This window comes from Nerophis lumbriciformis, linkage group LG15, assembly GCF_033978685.3.
Source record: "Nerophis lumbriciformis linkage group LG15, RoL_Nlum_v2.1, whole genome shotgun sequence".
NCBI classification, from domain to species: Eukaryota; Metazoa; Chordata; class Actinopteri; order Syngnathiformes; family Syngnathidae; genus Nerophis; species Nerophis lumbriciformis.
This window is the reverse complement of record NC_084562.2, coordinates 32,775,755-32,802,582: the sequence shown is the minus strand read 5'-3', so window position 1 is coordinate 32,802,582 and position 26,828 is coordinate 32,775,755. Positions and strand designations below refer to the sequence as shown.

The following is a 26,828-nucleotide window of genomic DNA, read 5'->3' as shown; positions in this document are numbered from 1 at the left end:
CCTGCGAAATACCACAGAACTCAGCAAACACATTTGGGACCTCAAAGACAATAATGTTGAATATTCAATAACATGGCAAATTCTTGCATCCAGCACACCTTACAATAGTGGTAATAAAAGATGCAACCTATGCTTGAAAGAGAAACTGTTTATTATTTACCGTCCAGACCTGTCATCCCTCAACAAGCGCAGCGAAATTGTAACAACATGCCGCCATAGACGGAAACACCTCCTAGGTAACACATGAGCCAATCACCACGCCCCTAGGCCAGCCTGTACCCACCCACTCTGTGCACTATATAAACCATGGTATGCGAATGCTCCCATTAAAATCTCCTGACGATTGAGGGTACCCCCCCTCATGAAACAGGCCTGTAGAGATGAAATAGTCTTGTGATTTTTTTCCCACACATACATATATATATATATATATATATATATATATTTTATTTTTATTTTTTTTTCGATAATAAAATATATTTTTTTCTAAAATAATTTAAAATATATATATACATATATATATGTATATATATACATATATACATATATATTTATTATTCTTATTTTATTAAATTGTTAAATTTTTTAATTATCGATTGATTTGCATTGCAGTCAAAACCTTTTTTGTATTCAAAAAGCAATAAGAAATAACATTTCACTATTTCATTTAAAAAGAAATTAATGTATATATATATATATATATTTATTTTTTTTATTTTTTTTATTTTTTATTTTATTTATATAAATATTATTATTATTATTATTATTTTTTTTTTTTTTTTTAATTATCGATTGATTTGCATTGCAGTCAAAACCTTTTTTGTATTTATAAAGCAATAAGAAATACAATTTTACCGAATCTGTGCCATTTATTGTTTTACTCTCAAAGTAAATATACATTTTTAAATTTCTGTCTGTTTTCACGTCTAAGTCGGATAATATCCCAGCAAGCATAAAACATTGATATATATATATATATATATATATATATATATATATATATATATATATATATATATATATATATATATATACATATATATATATATATATATATATATATATATATATATATATATATATATATATATATCGGTAGCTTCACAGTGCTGTCTTTTATTGTGTTAAAAGTGACCGGAAGTAGCATTATGTTGTTCTGCGTAGTGATAGTAGCTTAACAGTGGTCTGAAGATGGCGACGTACAGTCGCTCTGCGTTGCTGCTGCTGCTATCATCCGTGTGTCTCAGCGACGTTGGACCTGTCTTCGGCTTGAAAACTGCCAGCGGTCCCGCCCTGCCACCCAACCCCGCCGTCCTTAGAGCCGCGGAACCACAAGCCAAGGATGCACCTGCTGCTGCCGCCGCCGTCGCTGGGGCCTCACAGTCTAGAAGGGCGACCGGTTGGAAGCTGTCGGAGGAGGAGGCCTGCAGAGGGGACCTGACCCGACTATGCCCCAAACACACCTGGGCTAACAACCTGTCCGTGCTGGAGTGTCTACAGGACCGCAGAGAGGTAAGGTGATGCTGGGTGTGATGTGACGCCCCGGTGCCTAGCTCATCCATTCCGGTGTGTTGTCAGCTGCACATAGAGATTGAGGTAAAGCTGCTCCAGTAGCCTACTGTACACATCTGCTTAGTACTGTACACGTCTGATTATAGTACTGTACTGTTCTGATTATAGTACTGTACACATCTGATTATAGTACTGTACAGGTCAGATTATAGTACTGTACACATCTGATTATAGTACTGTACACATCTGATTATAGTACTGTACAGGTCACATTATAGTACTGTACACATCTGATTATAGTACTGTATAGTGGTCTGATTATAGCAGAGGTGTGGACTCGAGTCACATGACTTGGACTCGAGTCAGACTCGAGTCATGAATTTGATGACTTTAGACTCGACTTGACAAAATGTAAAAAGACTTGCAACTCGACTTAGACTTTAACATCAATGACTTGTGACTTCACTTGGACTTGAGCCTTTTGAATTGACATGACTTGACATGACTTGCTACTTTCCCCAAAACCCAAAGATGAAAAAGTTATTCGGGAGCGCTCTGTATTTTTCATTGTGTACTTGTCTATCAGCGTTGCGTGTGTCAGCTGGTGTGCTCTCAGTACAACAGCCAATCAAATTACATCTACTTTGTTTTCATCACACAGCATTCATCCAATCAAATTGCAGGACAACCAACGAAGAAGACATGTCCAAACCACACGCCAGTGAACAAAAAATGATACCTAAAATAATTTCGTTTGGGTATAAAAATTACGAGGTGGTCAACACAAAACGGTTTGCAGTATGCAACACATGCGGTTCGAAAATTACTGATGGAGAGGCAACAACTTCCAACTTGGTCCGGCATTTGAAGTTGCACAAAGAACGGTAAGTTTTGAATGTAAGATAACGTTTATTGGCTAAGTAACGTGACTTTTATTTGCAGTGTAGTTAAATCAGTGAGGCTGTAAACTCACTGCTAACGTTATAACGTTATTGCAAACACGGGAATCTGTTGCAGTTCACTACCTTATTCATACTTTTTGTTCAGTGATTTTTTTTAAGCAGGGTTACGTTAGTCAATACATCACACGTAACGTTAGACGGCGGTCAGCAGCACCGCGTATTTTAGCCACCTAAAAAAAGACAAAAATAGTAAAATAAAGGTCAGTTAAAATGTATACTATATTATGAATATGTGTACCGTTTTAGCTAGCTTTCTGACATACTGTTGGTTGTTTACCTCAGTGGTCCCCAACCACCGGGCCGCGGCCCGGTACTGGTCCGTGGATCGATTGGTATCGGGCCGCACAAGAATTTTTTCTTTTTTTTTCTTTCTTTTTTTAATTAAATCAACATAAAAAACACAAGATACACTTACAAGTAGTGCACCAACCCAAAACAACTCTCTCCCCCCTTTTGTTCTGGGCATTGAACATGAAGACTCTTCCTTCACTGTTCCGAGTGGCCATGAGAGTCTTGGCAGTGCCTGCCTCCAGTGCTCCAGTGGAGCGAGTTTTCAGCCATGGTGGCATCATACTACGCCCCCATCGTGCACAAATGACTGACAGACTCTTGGCTAATTTGGTCTTTTGCAAATGCAATGCAGCATAGGGCCCTGACATATAAAAAGTACAACTTTTTTGTTATGTTCACGTATATATCATGTTTTTTCAATGTTAACACTTTTGTACAAATAAGTACATTTGCACTTTATTTTTCAATGTGTTTGTTCTGTAAAGGAATGAGTTAATGTTTAAAATGACTGGTTAATAGTGCTATTATAAAGTGCAATGTCAGCACAATTTTCTTTCCTGCAATTTAAAATGCACTTGTTTTAATAAATAAATACAGCGTTTGAAAAGCATACACAATCTGTGTTAATATATTAGTCTGTGGTTAAAAGGACTTGAAAGGACTCGAAACTCAAAATGCAGGACTTAGGACTTGACTTGAGACTTTCCAGTCTTGACTTTGGACTTGACTCGGGGCTTGCCTGTCTTGACTCGGGACTTGACTCGGACTTGAGGGCAAAGACTTGAGACTTACTTGTGACTTGCAAAACAATGACTTGGTCCCACCTCTGGATTATAGTACTGTATACATTTGACTATTATACTGTATACATCTGCTCAGTACTGTACACATCTGCTTAGTACTGTACACATCTGATTATAGTACTGTACACATTTGATTACTATACTGTATAGATCTACTTAGTACTGTACACGTCTAATCTTAGTACTTTATACAGCTAATATAGTACTTTACACATCTAAATAGTACTTTACGCATCTGATTAGTACTTTACACAGATCTGGGAACACCTGCTTAGTGTAGGACAGGTGCATTGACAAACTACTTTATTTAAAGTAAGGATGCAACAGTATACAGAGTTTTCTCTAGATTGCCAAGATACCTGTGATGGTGTGGGCGCGGTGTGGGCGTGGTCACAATGTAATTTGCTACGAGCTTAGATAGGCTCAAGCACCCCCCGCGACCCCGTAAGGGACAAGCGGTAGAAAATGGATGGATGGATGGATGATATTCTTTCAAATTAAAAAAAAAAACTGTAAACATAAATTTAAAACAAAATATGTGGTATTAATTAGTATTAAAATATAAATCATATTATATTACCATATTTTTCAGACCATAGGTCGCACTGCCGGTGAGCGGGTCTATTCAGGTCTATTTCATACAAAAGGCGCACCAAGTACGGACTATAAAGCGCATTAAAGTGGTCATATTATGATTTTTGTTTTCTACATTTAAAACACTTCCTTGTAGTTTACATAACATGTCAGTATGTTTATTTGGTCAAAATGTTGCATATATTTCATAGACTATCTTTGAGCCGCTTCCTGAATGTCTATTCAGGATGCACCGTTTTGTGGGCGGCTCTATTTACGTGGCTCTACTTTGACAGCGTCTTCTCCCCGTCATCTTTGTTGTACCACTATAATATCCTCACAGTGCGATATATACAGTACCTCAGTAAAAGGGTCTCAGTGCAATACATACTTTACAGTAAAGGAACAAAATCCCAAGACATAACACTGTTTATCTTTTTAGTTTTTGTGATTTTTCAAATAAAACATAAATGACTACAAACTGCTGGCAGCGAATTATCTGAAAAATACAATTCTCAAATAAAAAAATAAGAATATAAATGTAGAAAACAGAACCAATGATGTACACATCTTGTGCATTTAAGATAGGTCAATATACTGTTACATAGACCAGTGATTGTCAAATTATGGTACGCTAGTCATATCAATCAATCAATCAATCTTTATTTATATAGCCCTAAATCACAAGTGTCTCAAAGGGCTGCACAAGCCACAACGACATCCTCGGTACAAAGCCCACATACGGGCAAGGAAAAACTCACCCCAGTGGGACGTCGATGTGAATGACTATGAGAAACCTTGGAGAGGACCGCATATGTGGGTAACCCCCCCCCTCTAGGGGAGACGGAAAGCAATGGATGTCGAGTGGGTCTGACATAATATTGTGAGAGTCCAGTCCATAGTGGATCCAACATAATAGTAAGAGTCCAGTCCATAGTGGGGCCAGCAGGACACCATCCCGAGCGGAGACGGGTCAGCAGCGTAGAGATGTTCCCAGCCGATGCACAGGCGAGCGGTCCACCCCGGGTCCCGACTCTGGACAGCCAGCACTTCATCCATGGCCACCGGACCTGTGCCCCCCCCCCCTCAAGGAAAAGGGGAGCAGAGGAGAAAAGAAAAGAAACGGCAGATCAACTGGTCTAACAGGGGGGCTATTTAAAGGCCAGAGTATACAAATGAGTTTTAAGATGGGACTTAAATGCTTCTACTGAGGTAGCATCTCTAATTGTTACCGGGAGGGCATTCCATAGTACTGGAGCCCGAATAGAAAACGCTCTATAGCCCGCAGACTTTTTTTGGGCTCTGGGAATCACTAATAAGCCGGAGTTCTTTGAACGCAGATTTCTTGCCGGGACATATGGTACAATGCAATCGACAAGATAGGACGGAGCTAGACCGTGTAGTATTTTATACGTAAGTAGTAAAACCTTAAAGTCACTTCTTAAGTGCACAGGAAGCCAGTGCAGGTGAGCCAGTATAGGCGTAATATGATCAAACTTTCTTGTTCTTGTCAAAAGTCTAGCAGCCGCATTTTGTACCAACTGTAATCTTTTAATGCTAGACATAGGGAGACCCGAAAATAATACGTTACAGTAGTCGAGACGAGACGTAACGAACGCATGAATAATGATCTCAGCGTCGCTAGTGGATAAAATAGAACGAATTTTAGCGATATTACGGAGATGAAAGAAGGCCGTTTTAGTAACACTCTTAATGTGTGATTCAAACGAGAGAGTTGGGTCGAAGATAATACCCAGATTCTTTACTGATTCGCCTTGTGTAATTGTTTGGTTGTCAAATGTTAAGGTGGTATTATTAAATAAATGTCATAGTGGAGTATACAACGGTGGAACAGGCGGAGGATGACTGCTAACCCTATGGAGCGTCACAACGGCTGGGATGGCGGATGAAGGCTGCAGCAGACAAGGGTCCCCAGTCGTCTTTGACTCCATGCCACTGGACCCTGACCCGGGTCTGTCAAGGATCATGTGGTGACTGTCTGTGCACCAGTCTCCCCACGTTAAACAAAGTCACGCCCAGGCATCCGCCATAAAGGGATACACCCCTACCAGGAGGATCGTCATACTCGCTTCGAGTGACCGCCGATGATGATACAGGGAGCATGGCCAACTAAACAACAGGCGCCATGACTGCTACCAATGAGATGTGCGGCTGTGCCCGGATGCATGCAAATGCTGTCGTTTTGACGTTAGTTTTTCTGACAAAATAAACCAAAATAATATGTCTATATATAGTTCTAAACATACTCCAGCTCATAAACGTACAATAAAACATGCTTTTGTTTCGTGAAAGTATAATTTTCCGACAGTGTTTGGTGACCAGCGCGATAAATGTAAAAAAAATACACAGACTGACCAAAATATAACTCATTTCCCTCATTTTGCCAAAATCTTCATTAGCTTTGGACCAACAATCACAGAGAAATTGTGACGTTTGTGTGAAGTATGTCAACTGTGGTGGCTGCCTCCAATGTATTTGTAATTACTGTATGTATCCCTCATTATGTATTATTCTAACTCCTCTTTCTTTTTTTATAACATTCTAAGTGAACAAGTGAACTTTTGTAGTTGTTTCCCCATATTTCTGCACAACAACTCAGATATGGTAACACTGGCAAGCAGTAGGGAATATGGAGTGCTTTTTGGTCCAGAACATATTTTGATCAATCAATCAATCAATCAATGTTTATTTATATAGCCCTAAATCACAAGTGTCTCAAAGGGCTGCACAAGCCACAACGACATCCTCGGTATAGCCCACATAAGGGCAAGGAAAAACTCACCCCAGTGGGACGTCGATGTGAATGACTATGAGAAACCTTGGAGAGGACCGCATATGTGGGTAACCCCCCCCCTCTAGGGAGACTGAATGCAATGGATGTCGAGTGGGTCTAAGATAATATTGTGAGAGTCCAGTCCATAGTGGATCCAGCATAACAGTAAGAGTCCAGTCCACAGTGGGGTCAGCAGGAAACCATCCCGAGCGGAGACGGGTCAGCAGCGCAGAGATGTTCCCAACCAATATACAGGCGAGCGGTCCACCCCGGGTCCCGACCCCGGACAGCCAGCACCCCATCCATGGCCACCGGATCTGTGTGTCTTCCCCTCCACAAGGGATAGGGGGGAGCAGAGGAGAAAAGAAAAGAAACGGCAGATCAACTGGTCTTAAAAAGGGGGGCTATTCAAAGGCTAGAGTATACAAATGAGTTTTGAGATGGGACTTAAATGTTTCTACTGAGGTAGCATCTCTAACTATTTATTAATTGATGACTTATTTATTGCCACTATGTTTGAAAGTTCCAGTACATTTTATCATATGTTATTACACACACAATCTGGTTTGTTTTACCCCTTTAATGTCAGTGTATTTCTATTTCCGCTTGACTTTCTCTTCTGCTGCTACAGAATTGCATTATTTTAGTTTTACCAAGACACAAAGATTGTCTGTTTTTGTCAAACTATCTCTTTAATGTCTTAATTTCTTCTTTTATTATTTGTTTTACCTTTTGTGTGTTCTCTCCTGAACAAAACACAGATGTTGTGTTGTGTATTCAGCTCGCACAAGACGCTGTAATCTTCACTTCACTTCACTTCCCATACTTGTCTTCCTTGTGGGTTGTGGGGAAAGCGAAGTAAAAGCTTTCCACAATTCTTGTGGGTGGAGCAGCCCCATGCTGCACAACAGAGCATTTTTACACGTCGAAAAACTAACGAGGAGGTGCCGCAAACACATTGCATCAGCTCAAAATTTGCCGTCATAGCATTGAGGAGATCGCCTGAAACCGAGTTGGTTATAGTCTCTTTATACATGACTCTGCCTCTAATGAATCTTGGCTTTTGTTACTGACTTGGTTAAATTCGAGGGCGGTGGAAAGGAAAAGCCCTACAGGACATATTGTAAGTGGAACTCCATTAGAGTGACCCTTCAGAGCTAGGTGTTGGACACACAGTGGTCCTAGCGTTTTGCATCAAGGACGTGTTGGTACATGGAGGGTTGAAAGGATGAAAATTTGATTCTTTGTATAATGCTTTTTAATGCAGGTTCAATGGCTTCATGAATCTTGGTATAATGCTTTCTAATGCAGATTCAATGGCTCAAGCATTGCACAGCGTCAATAAATCATTCACAAAAATCATGAAAAATTGTAAAAAGTAACAAATAAATCATCAATGGGTGCCTAATTCAGTTCAAATGGAAGTTCGAATGGGTCTTATATATATATATATATATATATATATGTCTTAATAAGGTTATCCAAAAAATAGTGCTCGATACCGTAGTAGAGCGCAATATATGTATGTGTGGGAAAAAAAATCACAAGACTATTTCATCTCTACAGGCCTGTTTCATGAGGGGGGGTACCCTCAATCATCAGGAGATTTTAATGGGAGCATTCGCATACCATGGTTTATATAGGGCACAGAGTGGGTGGGTACAGGCTGGCCTAGGGGCGTGGTGATTGGCTCATGTGTTACCTAGGAGGTGTTTCCGTCTATGGCGCCATGCTGTTACAATTTCGCTGCGCTTGTTGAGGGATGACAGGTCTGGACGGTAAATAATAAACAGTTTCTCTTTCAAGCATAGGTTGCATCTTTTATTACCACTATTGTAAGGTGTGCTGGATGCAAGAATTTGCCATGTTATTGAATATTCAACATTATTGTCTTTGAGGTCCCAAATGTGTTTGCTGAGTTCTGTGGTATTTCGCAGGTTTTTGTTCCTGAAAGAAGCCTTGTGATTGTTCCATCTGGTTTTGAATTCTCCCTCGGTTAATCCTACATATGTGTCGGATGTGTTGATGTCCTTGCGTATTACCTTAGATTGGTAGACAACTGATGTTTGTAAGCACCCCCCGTTGAGAGGGCAATCAGGTTTCTTTCGACAGTTACAGTCTTTGTTGGTTTTGGAGTCGCTCTGTCTGGGGGCCGACGGCTCATTTGCAATTGTTTTGTTGTGGTTTGAGATGATTTGTCGTATATTGTTCATGCAGCTGTAGCTCAATTTAATGTTGTTCTTGTTGAATACTTTTCTTAGGGTGTTGTCTTTGGGAAAGTGTTTGTCAATCAGATTGAGGAATTTGTGTCCAATGTTAGTTGAGACGTTTCAGCAACCATCCACCCCCCACCACGAAAAGAATACCTACCGGAATCAATAAAAGGCTATCGATGCTGTCATCTAGCAAAGCTGAATTTGACCAAGCAACCCCCCCGTACCAAAAAGCCCTTGATGAAAGCGGGTACAATTTCACCCTCACCTATGAACCCACGCCAGGAAACCAGCCAAAAAAGAACAGAAAACGAAACGACATCATCTGGTACAACCCCCCATACAGCAAAAACGTCTCAACTAACATTGGACACAAATTCCTCAATCTGATTGACAAACACAAAAACTGTTCCTTTAATTTTTTGAGCAGTATATATATATACATATATATATATATATATATATATATATATATATATATATATATATATATATATATATATATATATATATATATATATATTTATATATATACTGCTCAAAAAATTAAAGGAACAGTTTTTTTATGCACTAGAGGGGCAACAACGAGAAGGCCCCCAAAACAGGACTGGTTTTGCAGGTGGAGGCCATTTCAAGTTCCTCCCTCTTGATCTTTTTTTAACTGTTTTTCCACAAGTGTTGGCTTTAGCTAGAGTCATTATTACGACTGGGAGCATGAGGCGATTTATTAACCTTCCTGAAGTTGCCCAGATTGTCCCACTCCTCCAGGATGGCACATCCATGCGTGCTGTTGCAAGAAGATTTGATGTGTCTCCCAGTACAATCTCCAGAGCATGGAGGAGATTCCAGGAGACAGGCAGTTACTCTAGGAGAGCTGGACAGGGCCATAGACGGTCCTCATCCCATCAGCAGGACCGATATCTGCTGCTTTGTGCAAGAAGGAACAGATTGAGCACTGCCCGAGCCCTACAGAATGACCTCCAGCAGGCTACTGGTGTGAATGTCTCTGCCCAAACAGTCAGAAACAGACTTCACGAGGGTGGCCTCAGGGCACGACGTCCTGTAGTGTGCCCTGTGCTCACTGCTCAGAACCGTGGACCTCGATTGGCATTTGCCATAGAACACCAGAATTGGCAAGTCCGCCACTGGCGCCCTGTGCTTTTCACAGATGAAAGCAGGTTTACCCTGAGCACCTGTGATAGACGTGAAAGGGTCTGGAGAAGCCAAGGAGATCGCTATGCTGCCTGCAACATCATGCAGCATGACCCGTTTGGTGGTGGGTCAGTGATGGTCTGGGTAGGCATTTCCATGGAGGGACGAACAGACCTCTACAGGCTAGAGAACGGCAGTCTGACTGCCATTAGGTATCGGGATGAAATCTTTGCACCCATGGTCAGACCCTACGCTGGTGCAGTAGGTCCTGGGTTCCTCCTATATATATATATATATATATATATATATATATATATATATATATATATATATATATATATATATATATATATATATGTATGTGTGGGGAAAAAAAAATCACAAGACTATTTCATCTCTACAGGCCTGTTTCATGAAACAGGCCTGTAGAGATGAAATAGTCTTGTGATTTTTTTTTCCCCACACATACATATATTGCGCTCTACTACGGTATCGAGCACTATTTTTTGGATAACCTTATTAAGACATATATATATATATATATATATATATATAGAGGAGGAATATATATATATATATATATATATATATATATATATATATATATATATATATATATATATATATAAAAAATATATATGTATATATATATATATATATATATATATATATATATATATATAAATATATATATATATAAATATATATATATATATATATCAAATAAAATAAATGGCTTATCGATAAGCCATTTTTTATTTATTTATTTATTACAACGCCAAAATAGGCCTAACAACGCCAATGGTTGTAATTCTGTAGCACTTTTAGATTTGGTATCAAATGTAAAGTAGATTACAAATACAATCTATTATATAAATAAATAATATATATATATATATATATATATATATATATATATATTTTTTTTTAATATATATATATATATATATATATATGTGTGTGTCCTTACGTAACCTCACTAGAATGATTGACAATTAGGAGGACCAATAGTCAACATGATCCACCCAGAAATAAATTAAACAAATGGCTTATCGATAAGCCATTTAAAAAAAAAAATTGTTTTAATGTTTATTTATATGTATCATTATTCTCCTACTCACATTTCCAATAGAGGCCTCTCCTCTCTCACTTTCTGTGCTCCTCTGCCCTGACTCCTACAAGTCAATAGGGGTTGTGGAGTGATTATTATTATTATCTACTGATGATAGTCATACGTGAATGAGCTCAGCTCCTCTTCTCCTCCATGTGTAAAGTGAGAAACACAGCTGATGCTCCAGAAGGAAGTAACCCCAAAGATAGCAAATGGTAAAAAAGAGTGCACATTTAACTTTATAAATAACCAGGACCTTCATGATGCATTTCAGGCTAATTAGTTAACTAAGTAGCAGCATTGTTTTAGAGCGGGAATGTAACTTTTTGTCAAACACAGACCTGGTGTAAAGTGGAGCTAATACATTTTACTACAAGCAGTGATGAGTACTTACTTTCTTGAAAAAGTTTCTTATGTCCATTTTGCATCCGTTCACATTCTTGTTCTGCAGTGCTGTGTGCTAATGTGCTTCGTACACCTGCAGGACCGCAAGCAAGGTCGCAGAGAAAATGCGGACTGGATTTTGAGTGATGTGGGCATTTTCTATATGAACAAGTGGAATGGATTGGATACCGACGCACTAAAGAGGCTCTCTACCTTACTCTATGAAGTGAGGGGAAACTGAGTGATTAATGACAGGTTATATGATTATTTATTCAAACTCATATTCGGGCCACTTTATAATGAATATGTTGGCATGTATTTGTAAAAAAATAAAAATAAAATAAATAAATATAAAACCAAATTATTTAGGGGGGCTTAAGAATATTTTAGGGGGGGCTCAAGCCCCCCTAAAATAGACCTAACAACGCCAATGACAACTACTAATATAAGCTATATGAGCTTTGCTTTACAGGTGAAAAGGAAAATGAGTTTAATATACTTTATACTAGGGCTGGGCCATTATAGGATCTTGATCTTTTCGATTACGCATGCACCTCCTGGTACCCTAGCACCTCCAAAACCCTCTAATCTAAACTCCAAACATCCCAGAACAAGCTAGTCAGATTACTTCTAGACCTCCACCCCAGATCCCACCTCACTCCTACCCACTTCTCCAAAGTGGGCTGGCTCAGGGTAAAACAACTTGCACTGAGCCTAGTCTATAAAATCCGCTACACCTCCCTGATACCGAAGTACATGTCAAACTACTTCCTTAACGTAAATGACCGCCATAACCACAACACCAGGGGAAGCTCCACTAACCACGTTAAACTCAGATTCCGAACTAACAAAGGTCTTAACTCATTCTCTTTCTATGCCACATCAATGTGGAATGCGCTCCCAACAGGTATAAAAGAAAGTGCATCTCTATCCTCCTTCAAAACCGCAATAAAAGTTAACCTCCAGGCAGCTACAACCTCTCTCTCTCTCTCTCTCTCTCTCTCTCTCTCTCTCTCTCTCTCTCTCTCTCTCTGCCCACTACTTGCTGTCCATATCCTACCAAGTCAGACCTACACTGTTCCAATATCCATTTCTCTGTTCTCAATTGTTGATGACTGATAACAACCAAACCCAACCACCCCCGCCCCCCTCCACACCCCAGATTGTAAATAATGTAAATAATTCAATGTGATGATCTTGTGTGATGACTGTATTATGATGATAGTATATATCTGATAGTATATATCTGTATCATGAATCAATTAAAGTGGACCCCGACAAGTTGAAAAACTTATTCGGGTGTTACCATTTAGTGGTCTATTGTATGGAATAAGTACTTCACTGTGCAACCTACTAATAAAAATCTCAATCAATCAATCAATCGATGATAGTGATACATTTCAGGTCAAGCAGCTGTTAGCATATTAACTCAAACGTGGCAAAAATGTCCTAGACAACAGCTAATCAGAGTCAACTTTTTCCCGTTCCACTTTTGTTACAAGGTACCACGAAAGTACACAGAATTATAAATAAGAACAGAATGACTGATCTGGAAGCTGAACGGGCAGCTGAGGGCAGTGAAATAAATGTCAGCCGGCACTTGAAGTTATTCAAGGCCCTATGATTTCTGCCAGGGTTGCACAATTTTCGGAAAAAAAAACCTTAAAAAAAGATTATTTTGCCAAAAATTGCGATTGCTATTGATTTGTGACTTTTAAATTTGATACATTTAAATGCATGAAATTACTAAAATGATGAGTAAAGGAAGTCTTTTTACTTTTAGACTGTCAATCAACAATTGTCTCAAGTTGTCATTTATTGGAACAATATGCATTAAACTACTTTCCAAAAAAAATTTTCATGTGGACAACGTCCTGTTACGACCTAAACACAGAACACACACTGTGGAAAATGTTGCCTCTCGTGCCTCTCTAGTAGATTTTGTGGCTCTCTCGGGGCTCTCGCAGCGCTTCTACGGCTCTTTTGCAAAGCAGAAGGTACTGGGTTCAAATCTCGGTCAGAGTTGATGTAGCAAGCTTATGATTTTTTTTTTACTTTAAGATGAGGTGTACAATCTTTTCCCATTTAGAGCATTTTATACATTAAATATGCTAAAACCACTCCAATGTAAGAAAGTACGGTATATGATAACCTATCTGTACAGAAAATCTTCACTTGCAAAGCCAATTACTGTCACATTTAATGTACAGTATCGCATTAATATTACATACATTTTATTTTCAAAATATGCCAGATCCAATTAAAACATTTTTTTTGGACACCACTTCTCTTAAGAGAAATCGCTGATCTCTTTTTCCTTAGGTAACTACTGTACATAAAAATCAAAATGGTAAAGTAGAATTACAAGTGAGTGGTGTGCTAAAATCATCGACACTATGTCAGCATAAAAACATCAACCAGAGTAAAGTACAAAACGGTCACCTGATTGACCGGGGAAAAAAACAGCTTTTACTACATGCTGCTTACGTGTGACATTATTGGTGCATTTCTGAGTGAGCACAGGTTTGTCAGATAGAAAGCAAGAGAGAAGAGGTTGGACTCTAATGATGTTACAAGTAGATGCTGACTCGTGATTACATTTTTGTTTTATGAAAGTTATTTTTAAGGGTGTCCCAATCCCATACTGATATCAGATATCGGCAAATAAAAAAGAATTGGTATCGAATGGTATCGGCTTGCATTTAAAATCTCCAATGTAAGCTCTCATACAAACAGTCCTGCATTACGTTTACTTGTGCAAAGTTGGACAATCAGTTAACATATAAGTGTCCTCCAATAAGCACACACGGTCGGTCTTTTCTTGTATTTTACTGAAGTCATTTAAAACAGGTAAACATGGTTGGCTATAGGCTACTAGGAGCTAGCAGCTACACAACAGTTAAGCACACACTAGCACACACGCTCGACAGTGTCCTTAATTGAACAACATTGCATTTTAAAATCAAATCAAATCAAATCAAATCAACTTTATTTATAGAGCACATTTAAAATTTACCACAGGGGTAGCCAAAGTGCTGTACAATGAGCAGGTTAAAAGATAAAACGAGTACCGAGCAAACACAACACAACACAAACAGAACACGATAAAAAAAAAAAATAATTAAAAAAGAATTAATAAAAACATAAAAACATAAAAACAGGATCACAGCAGGTGTATTATGGGGCGCCATTGCAGGATGGATATCACTCAGTGTTAAAAGCCATGGAATAAAAGTATGTTTTTAAGAGAGATTTAAAAACAGGAAGAGAGGAGGCTTGTCTAACACTCAGGGGTAGGTCGTTCCAGAGCTTGGGAGCAGCAACGGCGAAAGCTCTGTCACCTCTAAGCTTCAGCCTTGTGTCAGGGACCGTCAACAGCAGCTGATCGGCTGATCTTAAGGATCGGGTGGGGCAGTAAGGCTGAAGGAGGTCGGAGAGATAGGTTGGCGCGAGGTTGTTTAGACATTTAAAAACAAATAAAAGGAGTTTAAAATGTATTCGGTAACGCACAGGGAGCCAGTGAAGGGACGCTATAATAGGGGTGATGTGCTCACGTCTGCGGGTCTGTGTTAGCAGACGAGCAGCAGAGTTCTGCACGAGCTGCAGGCGGGCGAGGGAGGCCTGGCTAATGCCAACATACAGGGCATTACAATAATCAAGACGAGTCGAGATAAAAGCGTGGATTAATTTCTCAAGATCATGTCTTGATAGAAGCGGTTTCACTTTCGCTATTTGGCGTAATTGATAAAAGCTTTTTTGAACGACGCTGCTGATTTGTTTTTCGAATTTAAAATCTGAGTCAAACATTACCCCCAGGTTTGTGACAGAGTCGCTGAGATACGGGGTCAGAGTGCCGAGGTCAACGTTGGGGGAGGGAGAGCGACTTGGACCGAACAACATAACTTCTGTTTTATCTTCATTTAGGCTCAGGAAGTTAGCTGAAAGCCAGACTTTGATGTCGTGCAGGCAGTCAATAAGACGTTGAACCGTGTTATTTTGTGCCATGGGAAAATAAATCTGGCAATCATCGGCATAAAAATGAAATGCAATACTGTACTTCCTAAAAATAGAACCAAGGGGGAGAAGGTAAAGTGCAAATAAAATTGGGGCAAGGATTGAGCCCTGGGGGACCCCATGTGGTAAAGGAGCTGTGGACGACATAAAACTGTCTACTTTTACACAAAAACTCCTGTCGGTTAGGTACGACCGGAACCAGTTGAGGGCGGCGCCCTTAATGCCCACACAGTTCTCAAGACGAGTGATTAAGGTGGCGTGGTCGACGGTGTGGAACGCAGCAGACAGATCTAAAAGCACCAGGACAACATATTTACCAGAATCAGTGGACAGGAGGATATCGTTAAAAACTTTTAGAAGCGCTGACTCTGTGCTGTGGAGGGCTTTAAAACCGGACTGGAACAGCTCAGTGATACCATTATCCTCTAAGAAGGGCAACAACTGACTGTAGACAACCTTTTCTAATATTTTGGAAATGTATGGAAGATTAGAGATAGGTCTGAAGTTAGAGAGGAGAGAGGGGTCGAGGCTGGGTTTTTTAAGTAGAGGTCGTACCACTGCATGTTTAAACTCTACTGGAACTATTCCAGAAGAGAGGCTACTATTGATAATGTTAAGGACACTTGATCCAATAGTAGCAAGTACCTCCTTAAACAGGCGAGGTGGGAGGGCATCTGCAGGAGAACCAGAGGGCTTCATATGACTAACTGTGTCACTTAAAAAAGAAAAGGACACCGGCTCAAACTGATGGAAAACAGAAGAGAAATGCAGGGGAACAGAAGGGTCATATGAAGGCTGAGATAGACTGGCTCTAGTTGACACAATTTTGTCAGTGAAAAAATGGAGACAATTTTCACAGAATTCAAAAGAAGCATCAAAACCAGCAGATTTGGGAGCATCAATGACAGTGTTAATAGTTTTAAACAGAACTCTAAAACACTACATGTGTCAACGTAAACAAGTGTCAAATAATTATAGTTGAATACTACTTACAAATACAAAGTCTCCAAGGCAAAAGCATATTAGAAAATATCCAGTAACAAACGTGTCTGCATCATTCAATTAACAGTCATGCCCTTAATTTAATTAAATATTGTGACCATTAGATTTAGTTTTTCATACCTACTACTGTTCTGAGTAATTTCACTTGATCAAACATTTTCTAACATTCCACACTGCACGTCACTACACTACACTACACATGGTAAAAGTATGTACTATGGTTCGTGTTGATATTGTGTCGGGTTAATATCGGTATCAGCCAATACTCAAAGCTTCAATATTGTTATTATATTGGTATTGAAGTTGTATTGAGACACCCCTAGTTATTTAGGACTTCCGCGGGCAATTAAAAAGCAGTAATAGTTATTAAATCAATTTAGCAAAAATAAAGGCTTTAAATGGCATTTAAAAAGCATAACATTTGATGTCCAGAGCATTAAAGAAATTGAATGCGGTAAATTCACACTTAGCTTAGCTAATCATAAGTCCTCGGTTAAAGTCAGGCAGCAGTTAACGGTGCCACATTTCTTTGACGTGACCAACAAGCAAATATTGCTGCCACCACAACTGGCAGCTGCTGCTACCACTACAGAAAAAAGAAAACACATTTTCAGATGAAACAGTCTTGTGAGCCAGTTCTATTTCACCAGAGAGTAACCGTAATGTAAAGGGAGGGCAGAACATGGAAACTCCAAAGAGAAAGACCCCAAGCAGGTCTCGAACCCAGGACCTGCATATCGTGAGGCACACGCACTAACCCCTGGCCCACGCAGCACGGTGGGCCAGGGGTTAGTGCGTTGTTGGGTCGAGGGGGAGGAGTTGCAGCCCCGCTTTACCGTGTATCTCTTGCTTAGTATACTTGCTCGCCCCGGGATAAACTATTTGTTTGCCGAACAGAATTGCTATTGCGACATCCAGTGGACACATTTAGAACAGCAGCTCAGCTCAATTTTACACTTAGCAAATTCATCTCGCGGGCCGAATTGAACCTCTTCAGGCCCGCGGGCCGCATGTTTGGCTTAGAGGATCGGATCGTATAGTTCTAAATAAACTAATATTGTCCCTGAATCGTATCAGCAACATTAAATTAGGATTCTAATCAAATCATTTTTAAAACAAATTGTTACACCCCAAATGTAAGGTATATAGACAGTAGGAGTACAACGATTCGTTGACATTTTCGACAATATAATTTGTCGACTTTGTCGGGATGTCAGCATTCGTGTTTTTCCGTATCAATATTGCCGGTGAAAACATGTAAAGTGTGGAAAAACTTCCTCCTATTCTTGTTAAGCATATGAATGCCTTACTCATTTTGCAAATCAGATCTTGTTTTTATGACACTATATGATACGGGAGCATTTAAAGCGGGGGAATGTCGACATATGGAGAATGCGATCTTAACTCGGCAAGATTGTTAGCTTGTGCCTGGTTAGCTAGCTAACAAGTGTGAGTTGTGTAAAAAAGAACTATCATTTTAGCTAAAGTCTGCCAGCTACACTTTGTCTAAATCAATTAAAGTACTTTTTAAAGCAGCGTCAATTTGCAATACAATGAAGAAAGGCACAATAACAAACGTCAATTGTACGTGTGCACACACGCACACTAAACATTAGGCACAAATGCGCCTTTATCATAAGATTAAACCTACAATCTATTAGATAGCTACCGTATTTTCCGGACTGTAAGGCGCACTTAAAATCCTTTTTTTTTCTCAAAACTCGACAAAACCTTAAAACCCGGTGCGCCTAATGTACGTAATATTTCTGGTTTTGATGAAAGTGCGAAGTGTAGTGAGTTTACATTATTCACCTAAGGAACTTTAGTTATTAGAAAGTTCCGGTCAGACGGTTTTTCAAGGGACACATTTGTTGCTGTTTCCGGATAAGGAGCTGCCGCTCAGTTATTGATTGAAGTAAAGTCTGAATGTCATTAAAACAGTTAGCTCTGAAGGTGAGCCACGTAAATAAGACAAAACGGCAGAGGTGTGGACTCGAGTCACATGACTTGGACTCGAGTCAGACTCGAGTCATGAATTTGATGACTTTAGACTCGACTTGACAAAATGTAAAAAGACTTGCAACTCGACTTAGACTTTAACATCAATGACTTGTGACTTCACTTGGACTTGAGCCTTTTGAATGGACATGACTTGACATGACTTGCTACTTTCCCCAAAACCCAAAGATGAAAAAGTTATTCGGGAGCGCTCCGTATTTTTCATTGTGTACTTGTCTATCAGCGTTGCGTGTGTCAGCTGGTGTGGTCTCAGTACAACAGCCAATCAAATTAGATCTACTTTGTTTTCATCACACAGCATTCATCCAATCAAATTGCAGGACAACCAACGAAGAAGACATGTCCAAACCACACGCCAGTGAACAAAAAATGATACCTAAAATAATTTTGTTTGGGTATAAAAATTACGAGGTGGTCAACACAAAACGGTTTGCAGTATGCAACACATGCGGTTCCAAAATTACTGATGGAGAGGCAACAACTTCCAACTTCGTCCGGCATTTGAAGTTGCACAAAGAACGGTAAGTTTTGAATGTAAGATAATGTTTATTGGCTAAGTAACGTGACTTTTATCTGCTGTGTAGTTAAATCAGTGAGGCTGTAAACTCACTGCTAACGTTATAACGTTATTGCAAACACGGGAATCTGTTGCAGTTCACTACCTTATTCATACTTTTTGTTCAGTGATTTTTTTTAAGCAGGGTTACGTTAGTCAATATATCACACGTAACGTTAGACGGCGGTCAGCAGCACCGCGTATTTTAGCCACCTAAAAAAAGACAAAAATAGTAAAATAAAGGTCAGTTAAAATGTATACTATATTATGAATATGTGTACCGTTTTAGCTAGCTTTCTGACATACTGTTGGTTGTTTACCTCAGTGGTCCCCAACCACCGGGCCGCGGCCCGGTACTGGTCCGTGGATCGATTGGTATCGGGCCGCACAAGAAATAATTTTTTTCTTTTTTCTTTTTTTAATTAAATCAACATAAAAAACACAAGATACACTTACAAGTAGTGCACCAACCCAAAACAACTCTCTCCCCCCTTTTGTTCTGGGCATTGAACATGAAGACTCTTCCTTCACTGTTCCGAGTGGCCATGAGAGTCTTGGCAGTGCCTGCCTCCAGTGCTCCAGTGGAGCGAGTTTTCAGCCATGGTGGCATCATACTACGCCCCCATCGTGCACAAATGACTGACAGACTCTTGGCTAATTTGGTCTTTTGCAAATGCAATGCAGCATAGGGCCCTGACATATAAAAAGTACAACTTTTTTGTTATGTTCACGTATATGTCATGTTTTTTCAATGTTAACACTTTTGTACAAATAAGTACATTTGCACTTTATTTTTCAATGTGTTTGTTCTGTAAAGGAATGAGTTAATGTTTAAAATGACTGGTTAATAGTGCTATTATAAAGTGCAATGTCAGCACAATTTTCTTTCCTGCAATTTAAAATGCACTTGTTTTAATAAATAAATACAGCGTTTGAAAAGCCTACATAATCTGTGTTAATATATTAGTCTGTGGTTAAAAGGACTTGAAAGGACTCGAAACTCAAAATGCAGGACTTAGGACTTGACTTGAGACTTTCCAGTCTTGACTTTGGACTTGACTCGGGGCTTGCCTGTCTTGACTCGGGACTTGACTCGGACTTGAGGGCAAAGACTTGAGACTTACTTGTGACTTGCAAAACAATGACTTGGTCCCACCTCTGCAAAACGGTGCATCCGGAAGCGACTGTCAGAATGAAGATGATCTGTAAAACATAATCAATGCAACATTTTGAACAAAGAAACACCATTACATGGTATGTAGACCACAAGGAAGTGTTTTCAATTTAGAAAAAAAAAATAATAATCTGACTCCTTTAATGCACCTTATAATCTGGTGCGCCTTATATATGAAAAAAGATCATAACTAGACCATTCATCGGCAGTGCGCTTTATAATCCGGTGCGCCCTATGATCCGGAAAATACGCTAAATTAAACATTGATAAAATGATATGCATTGAGTCTATTAGAGTTCTAAAAATTCTAGGAGATAATTGGGTCGCAGGGGCAGTAGCCTAAGCAGGGAAGCCCAGACTTCCCTCTCCCCAGCCACTTCGTCCAGCTCCTCCCGGGGGATCCCGAGGCGTTCCCAGGCCAGATAGTCTTCCCAACGTGTCCTGGGTCTTCTCCATGGCCTCCTACCGGTCGGACGTGCCCGAAACACCTCTCGAGGTAGGCGTTCGGGTGGCATCCTGACCAGATGCCCGAACCACCTCATCTGGCTCCTCTCCATGTGGAGGAGCAGCGGCTTTACTTTGTGCTCCTCCCGGATGACAGAGCGTCTCACCCTATCTCTAAGGGAGAGCCCCGCCACCCGGCGGAGGAAACTCATTTCGGCCGCTTGTACCCGTGATCTTGTCCTTTCGGTCACAACCCAAAGCCCATGACCAAAAGTGAGGATGGTAATGTAGAATGCATAAAATGATATGCATTGAGTCTATTCAGAGTTCTAAAAATTCTAGGAGTTAATCAATAATCAATAAAATATATTTTTAAACACATCCTCACTAAATGCTTGTTTGTTTTTTTAGCAAATTATTTTTGTGGTTTTATTTTTGTTGTTATTGCTGGTATTTTAAATGTTCCTTTTTTTTTACATTAAAAATATGCTTGTTTTATTTTGCACTTGTCCTTACTTTTAAATAGACAAAAGTGTAAGTTATTTAAATTTGTGTAACAACCTAATGAGCAGCGTGGTTACAGGATGCAATGCGTCTCCCATAATAATGTGACCTCGGACTATGTTAAGGTAACGTGCGGAGTTCCTCAGGGTTCGGTTCTTGGCCCTGCACTCTTTAGTATTTACATGCTGCCGCTAGGCGACATCATACGCAAATACGGTGTTAGCTTTCATTGCTATGCTGATGACACCCAACTCTACATGCCCCTAAAGCTGACCAACACGCCGGATTGTAGTCAGCTGGAGGCGTGTCTTAATGAAATTAAACAATGGATGTCCGCTAACTTCTTGCAACTCAACGCCAAGAAAACGGAAATGCTGATTATCGGTCCTGCTAAACACCGACATTTATTTAATAATACCACCTTAACATTTGACAACCAAACAATTACACAAGGCGAATCAGTAAAGAATCTGGGTATTATCTTCGACCCAACTCTCTCGTTTGAATCACACATTAAGAGTGTTACTAAAACGGCCTTCTTTCATCTCCGTAATATCGCTAAAATTCGTTCTATTTTATCCACTAGCGACGCTGAGATCATTATTCATGCGTTCGTTACGTCTCGTCTCGACTACTGTAACGTATTATTTTCGGGTCTCCCTATGTCTAGCATTAAAAAATTACAGTTGGTACAAAATGCGGCTGCTAGACTTTTGACAAGAACAAGAAAGTTTGATCATATTACGCCTATACTGGCTCACCTGCACTGGCTTCCTGTGCACTTAAGATGTGACTTTAAGGTTTTACTACTTAAGTATGAAATACTACACGGTCTAGCTCCGTCCTATCTTGTCGATTGCATTGTACCATATGTCCCGGCAAGAAATCTGCGTTCAAAGAACTCCGGCTTATTAGTGATTCCCAGAGCCCAAAAAAAGTCTGCGGGCTATAGAGCGTTTTCTATTCGGGCTCCAGTACTATGGAATGCCCTCCCGGTAACAATTAGAGATGCTACCTCAGTAGAAGCATTTAAGTCCCATCTTAAAACTCATTTGTATACTCTAGCCTTTAAATAGCCCCCCTGTTAGACCAGTTGATCTGCCGTTTCTTTTCTTTTCTCCTCTGCTCCCCTTTTCCTTGGGGGGGGGGGGGGCACAGGTCCGGTGGCCATGGATGAAGTGCTGGCTGTCCAGAGTCGGGACCCGGGGTGGACCGCTCGCCTGTGCATCGGCTGGGAACATCTCTGCGCTGCTGACCCGTCTCCGCTCGGGATGGTGTCCTGCTGGCCCCACTATGGACTGGACTCTTACTATTATGTTGGATCCACTATGGACTGGACTCTCACAATATTATGTCAGACCCACTCGACATCCATTGCTTTCGGTCTCCCCTAGAGGGGGGGGGTTACCCACATATGCGGTCCTCTCCAAGGTTTCTCATAGTCATTCACATCGACGTCCCACTGGGGTGAGTTTTTCCTTGCCCGTATGTGGGCTTTGTACCGAGGATGTCGTTGTGGCTTGTGCAGCCCTTAGAGACACTTGTGATTTAGGGCTATATAAATAAAGATTGATTGATTGAGTATAAATAAATACTTATGAACAAATAAGTCATCTTTGTTGTTAGTAAGCACATGCCTAAAAATATCTCAAGATGAATTTAAAAGTTGATGGCTAAATGATGAACAAAGCGTCTGTTTGTGTCATTCTCACCATTTCTGGGTTTAAATTGGACGTCAGAGTGGACCAACTTGTCGGAATACGTTCCTAGCCTTCTTCTGTCCAGGTGAGAGGCATGATTCATGATCGACAATAAACTTCCAGGGAAGAAGGAAGTGAGGAAAAAACAGACCACTCGATGATTGTAAACATAGGGACACACGGTAGTAGTCACGTCACCGCTATAAATAGTTTGTCTGCGTTAGCACTTATATCACTAATACTTGGTTAATATGCAATAAAAATTAAAATGGACTATTGTTAGCGGTTTTTGGATGGTTATTTCTTGGGTTTTATGGGCGGAATAGAGGACCTCCCATTGGCTCTGCTGTAAGCTGACTTTAATTTATGTTTATTTACGAGTTAGAATGCATTTTTTTAAAAAGTCATCCGTCGTCAAAATGATTGTGAATGATAAGCAAAATGTTTTAAAAAGTGCAGTCCCCCTTTAACAAAGAATACATTGGAGGCTAACTTGGTAGCTTGCTAGCTTGTATGCGCTAGTTTCCTGAGACCCTTATTTTGTTTCCGCAGGTAGGATGGAGCAGCGTTTTTATTGCGAAGACGGAAACTGTAATGTCGGCCTTTACACTTTTGACGGCAGGTGTTTGGAAAAACAGTTTGTGTTGAAATATAAAGTGTTCCTGACGGTCGTTTTTATTCTTCACACCTTGCTCACACCAGCCAGCGGCCATCTCACAAAATTCTCGGTTGCCGTGTATGTCAATCAAGTGACGAAAGTGAGATGTCATAGTGAAGATTGATTATCTTTTTAGTGCCTGGCAATCGACCGACAACCCCTCCGCGATCGACTGGTAGTTTACGATCGACCTATTGGTGACCACTTGTTATAAATGGAATATCTGTTTGGGTTTGGTCAAATGCAATATGCATTGCCAAACACTTTAACAAATGTGGACATTTTTATATTCCATTGGAGGATTTAATTTATGACTGTTTTTCAACAAAAGCGTTTGACTTCTGCTTTTTTGTGTGTGTCTGCAGGAAACTGACATTGCTCCTGCTTGTAACCACGTAAGTACATACAGTAACTCATTTATCTTTACCTTGCAAAAGTATTTAACTGAATAAATGCATAAGCGTCACTGTTGCAATGTATTTTTTAATTGATACACACTTACCACCCACTCGGTACACCTTTTTGGGCCTCACATTGATAATTACGAAAACGTTAAATGATTCTGATAAAAATCATTGATGAGGCCAGATTAATTACTCATTGTGTGCTGGAGGTGTGATAGGGTGAACAAATCAAGGGCTCCTACATCATAGAAGACCCTAAACTTCCCCTGATTTCACTGGAGCTTACTGGGCAAACAAACATGGCGTCAATTTTTTCGTGAACTTTTCTTCATCAGAAGAAGACAAATATTCCGCAAGGAAGGAAAAAAAACACCGGCTTCAGCGCGACATGATTGCCACACTCCTGCACACACTAATAGATATAAATAAGGACATAAGATTATGCCTACCCTAAAGAGAAATGGGTTGCACCAAAAAAAACATAATTAATGTTCTTCTGTTTGCTAGGGCCTCTGTCAGTCATGGCTTCTGAGATAAATTTTCACTTTTGTACTTTATTCTCCATTATTCCCTCCTTCTTCTTTTCATCAGCTTCTTTGGAACTATAAACTTAATCTGACCACGGACCCAAAGTTTGAGTCAGTGGCTGTAGAGGTTTGCAAGAGCACCATCACTGAGGTGAGTGTCTCCCACACAGTCACCACACAGTGTTATATTCTGTAAAATATTTATGGTGCCAAAATGTGTGAAAATGTGTTACTGGAGCTCTGCAAGAAAGCAATTGGGCCACTTCATGGGTGTCAAAAATGCGGCCTGGGGGGGTCATTTGCAGGCCATTTTTTGTGGCATGTGTCAATACAACAACATTAATGGGTAAACAAAAGAACAAAAATACATACTGTAATGTAAGTTTATGCTAATAAGTCAAAGGTTTTTCTAAAAATACATACAGATATAACTTCTGAGCAAGTTTTATTGGTTATGGCCCTTTTTATAAATGGAAACAAGTCTATATACCCCCAAGCATCTTTATAACATTTTGTGGAAAATGTTTTTGACACCGCTGCTCCGTATAGTTAACATGGACACCAATTCTTTGTGTTTCTTCTCTCTGACAAACTACTGTTTTTTAACAAATTTCCTTGACTAATTGACTAACTCATTCATCTGTGAATATTATTATTCATCCAGATCATTATATCTTCAGGACATTAGATCCATCGTTAAGTTTGTCTTAGAAGACATTTTGCCTCTCATCCAATCTCATAAATGAGATAGGGCAGCTCTACTTTGACTCTAGTCTGACTTCAGCATGAACTCAATTCATGCTCCACCCTAGAAAGACTACACCTGTCGTTGAGCATGAATCTAAGCATGAATTGATAGGACTAGAGAACAACCGTAGTCTGACTATCTAGAAATGTCAAGACAATTCTCTTCAACCTGAACAGGGATTAAGTAATCTATGGGGACAATTGTCAGTGCATTGAATCGATCCCATCTGGACTGTTCAGGTTGTCTAAGAAGACATTTTGTCTCTCATCGATAGGACAACCCTCGTCTGACTATCTCATCCTTTCAGTTAATGCTTAAGTTCATGCTCAACGACTAGATAGCATAGCTCTAGTCAGACTAAGGTCAAAGTCATCAGTTCATGATCAACTCTAGTCAGACTAGGACAACCCGAGTGAGACTAGACCTGTCCTATCTATGAGAGGTTAAAGGTCTTCTTAGACAACCTGAACAGTCCGGATGGGATCAATTCAATACACTGAGAATTGTGCCCATGTTATACAGTACTTCACTGCTGTTCAGGGTGAAGTGAATTGGCTTAAAACAGTTATTTAGTATGCTGTTGTTTTCTTCACTGATTGATGTAATATTTACGAAAGTATGCAGTTTGTCTTGAGGGAAACGTTCATTACTTTCCAAACTTAGTCTTTCTTTCACTTTTCTCCTCATGTTTAATATCTAAAGCTGAAGGAGTGCAATGAAGAGGAGCGTGGGAGGGGCTATCTTGTGTCGTGTCTTGTAGATCACCGTGGCAACATCAGCGAGTACCAGTGCAACCAATACATCACCAAGATGACCAGTATTATTTTTAGTGACTACAGACTGATATGTGGATTCATGGACAAATGCAAAGAAGACATCAATAACCTACGCTGTGGCAGCATCAATACAGGACACAAGGTGACCTGTACAGAAGATCTTAAAGCCGAGCTTTGGTGTTAATTTGAATACTATTATTGAGTCTTGTTTCTTGTTGTTGCAACTTCAGGACATCCACTCGCAGGGGGAAGTAATTGCTTGCCTGGAAAAGGCACTTGTGGGGGAGGCGGAGCAACAAAAGGGAGTTCATCCAATCAAAGAGGAGTGTCAAAGAGCCATTCTGCGGGTGGCAGAGCTGTCATCAGATGACTTTCACCTCGATCGACATCTCTACTTCTCCTGCCGAGATGACCGCGAGAGATTCTGCCAGAATGTAAGAAGTGTTTCTTAACAATTGACAGTACCAATGAATATTCTAATTCATCCAGGTTATTTTATTCTCAGGG

The 26,828-nt window shown here is 39.9% G+C and overlaps 1 protein-coding gene across 2 annotated transcripts in view; it reads left to right on the top strand.

Annotated features, from left to right (window-relative positions):
• The first annotated feature begins 1,178 nt into the window (after window positions 1-1,178).
• The window catches only part of LOC133616052 (Golgi apparatus protein 1-like), a 139,847-nt gene continuing 114,197 nt past the window's right edge, over window positions 1,179-26,828 (top strand). For both annotated transcript variants that reach the window (XM_061975070.1, XM_061975069.1), the window contains exons 1-5: window positions 1,179-1,512; window positions 24,232-24,261; window positions 24,862-24,948; window positions 26,248-26,463; window positions 26,552-26,755. In XM_061975070.1, coding sequence (XP_061831054.1) covers window positions 1,192-1,512; window positions 24,232-24,261; window positions 24,862-24,948; window positions 26,248-26,463; window positions 26,552-26,755 — 858 coding nt within the window. In that variant the 5' untranslated portion in view covers window positions 1,179-1,191. The remainder of the gene's footprint in view (window positions 1,513-24,231; window positions 24,262-24,861; window positions 24,949-26,247; window positions 26,464-26,551; window positions 26,756-26,828) is intronic.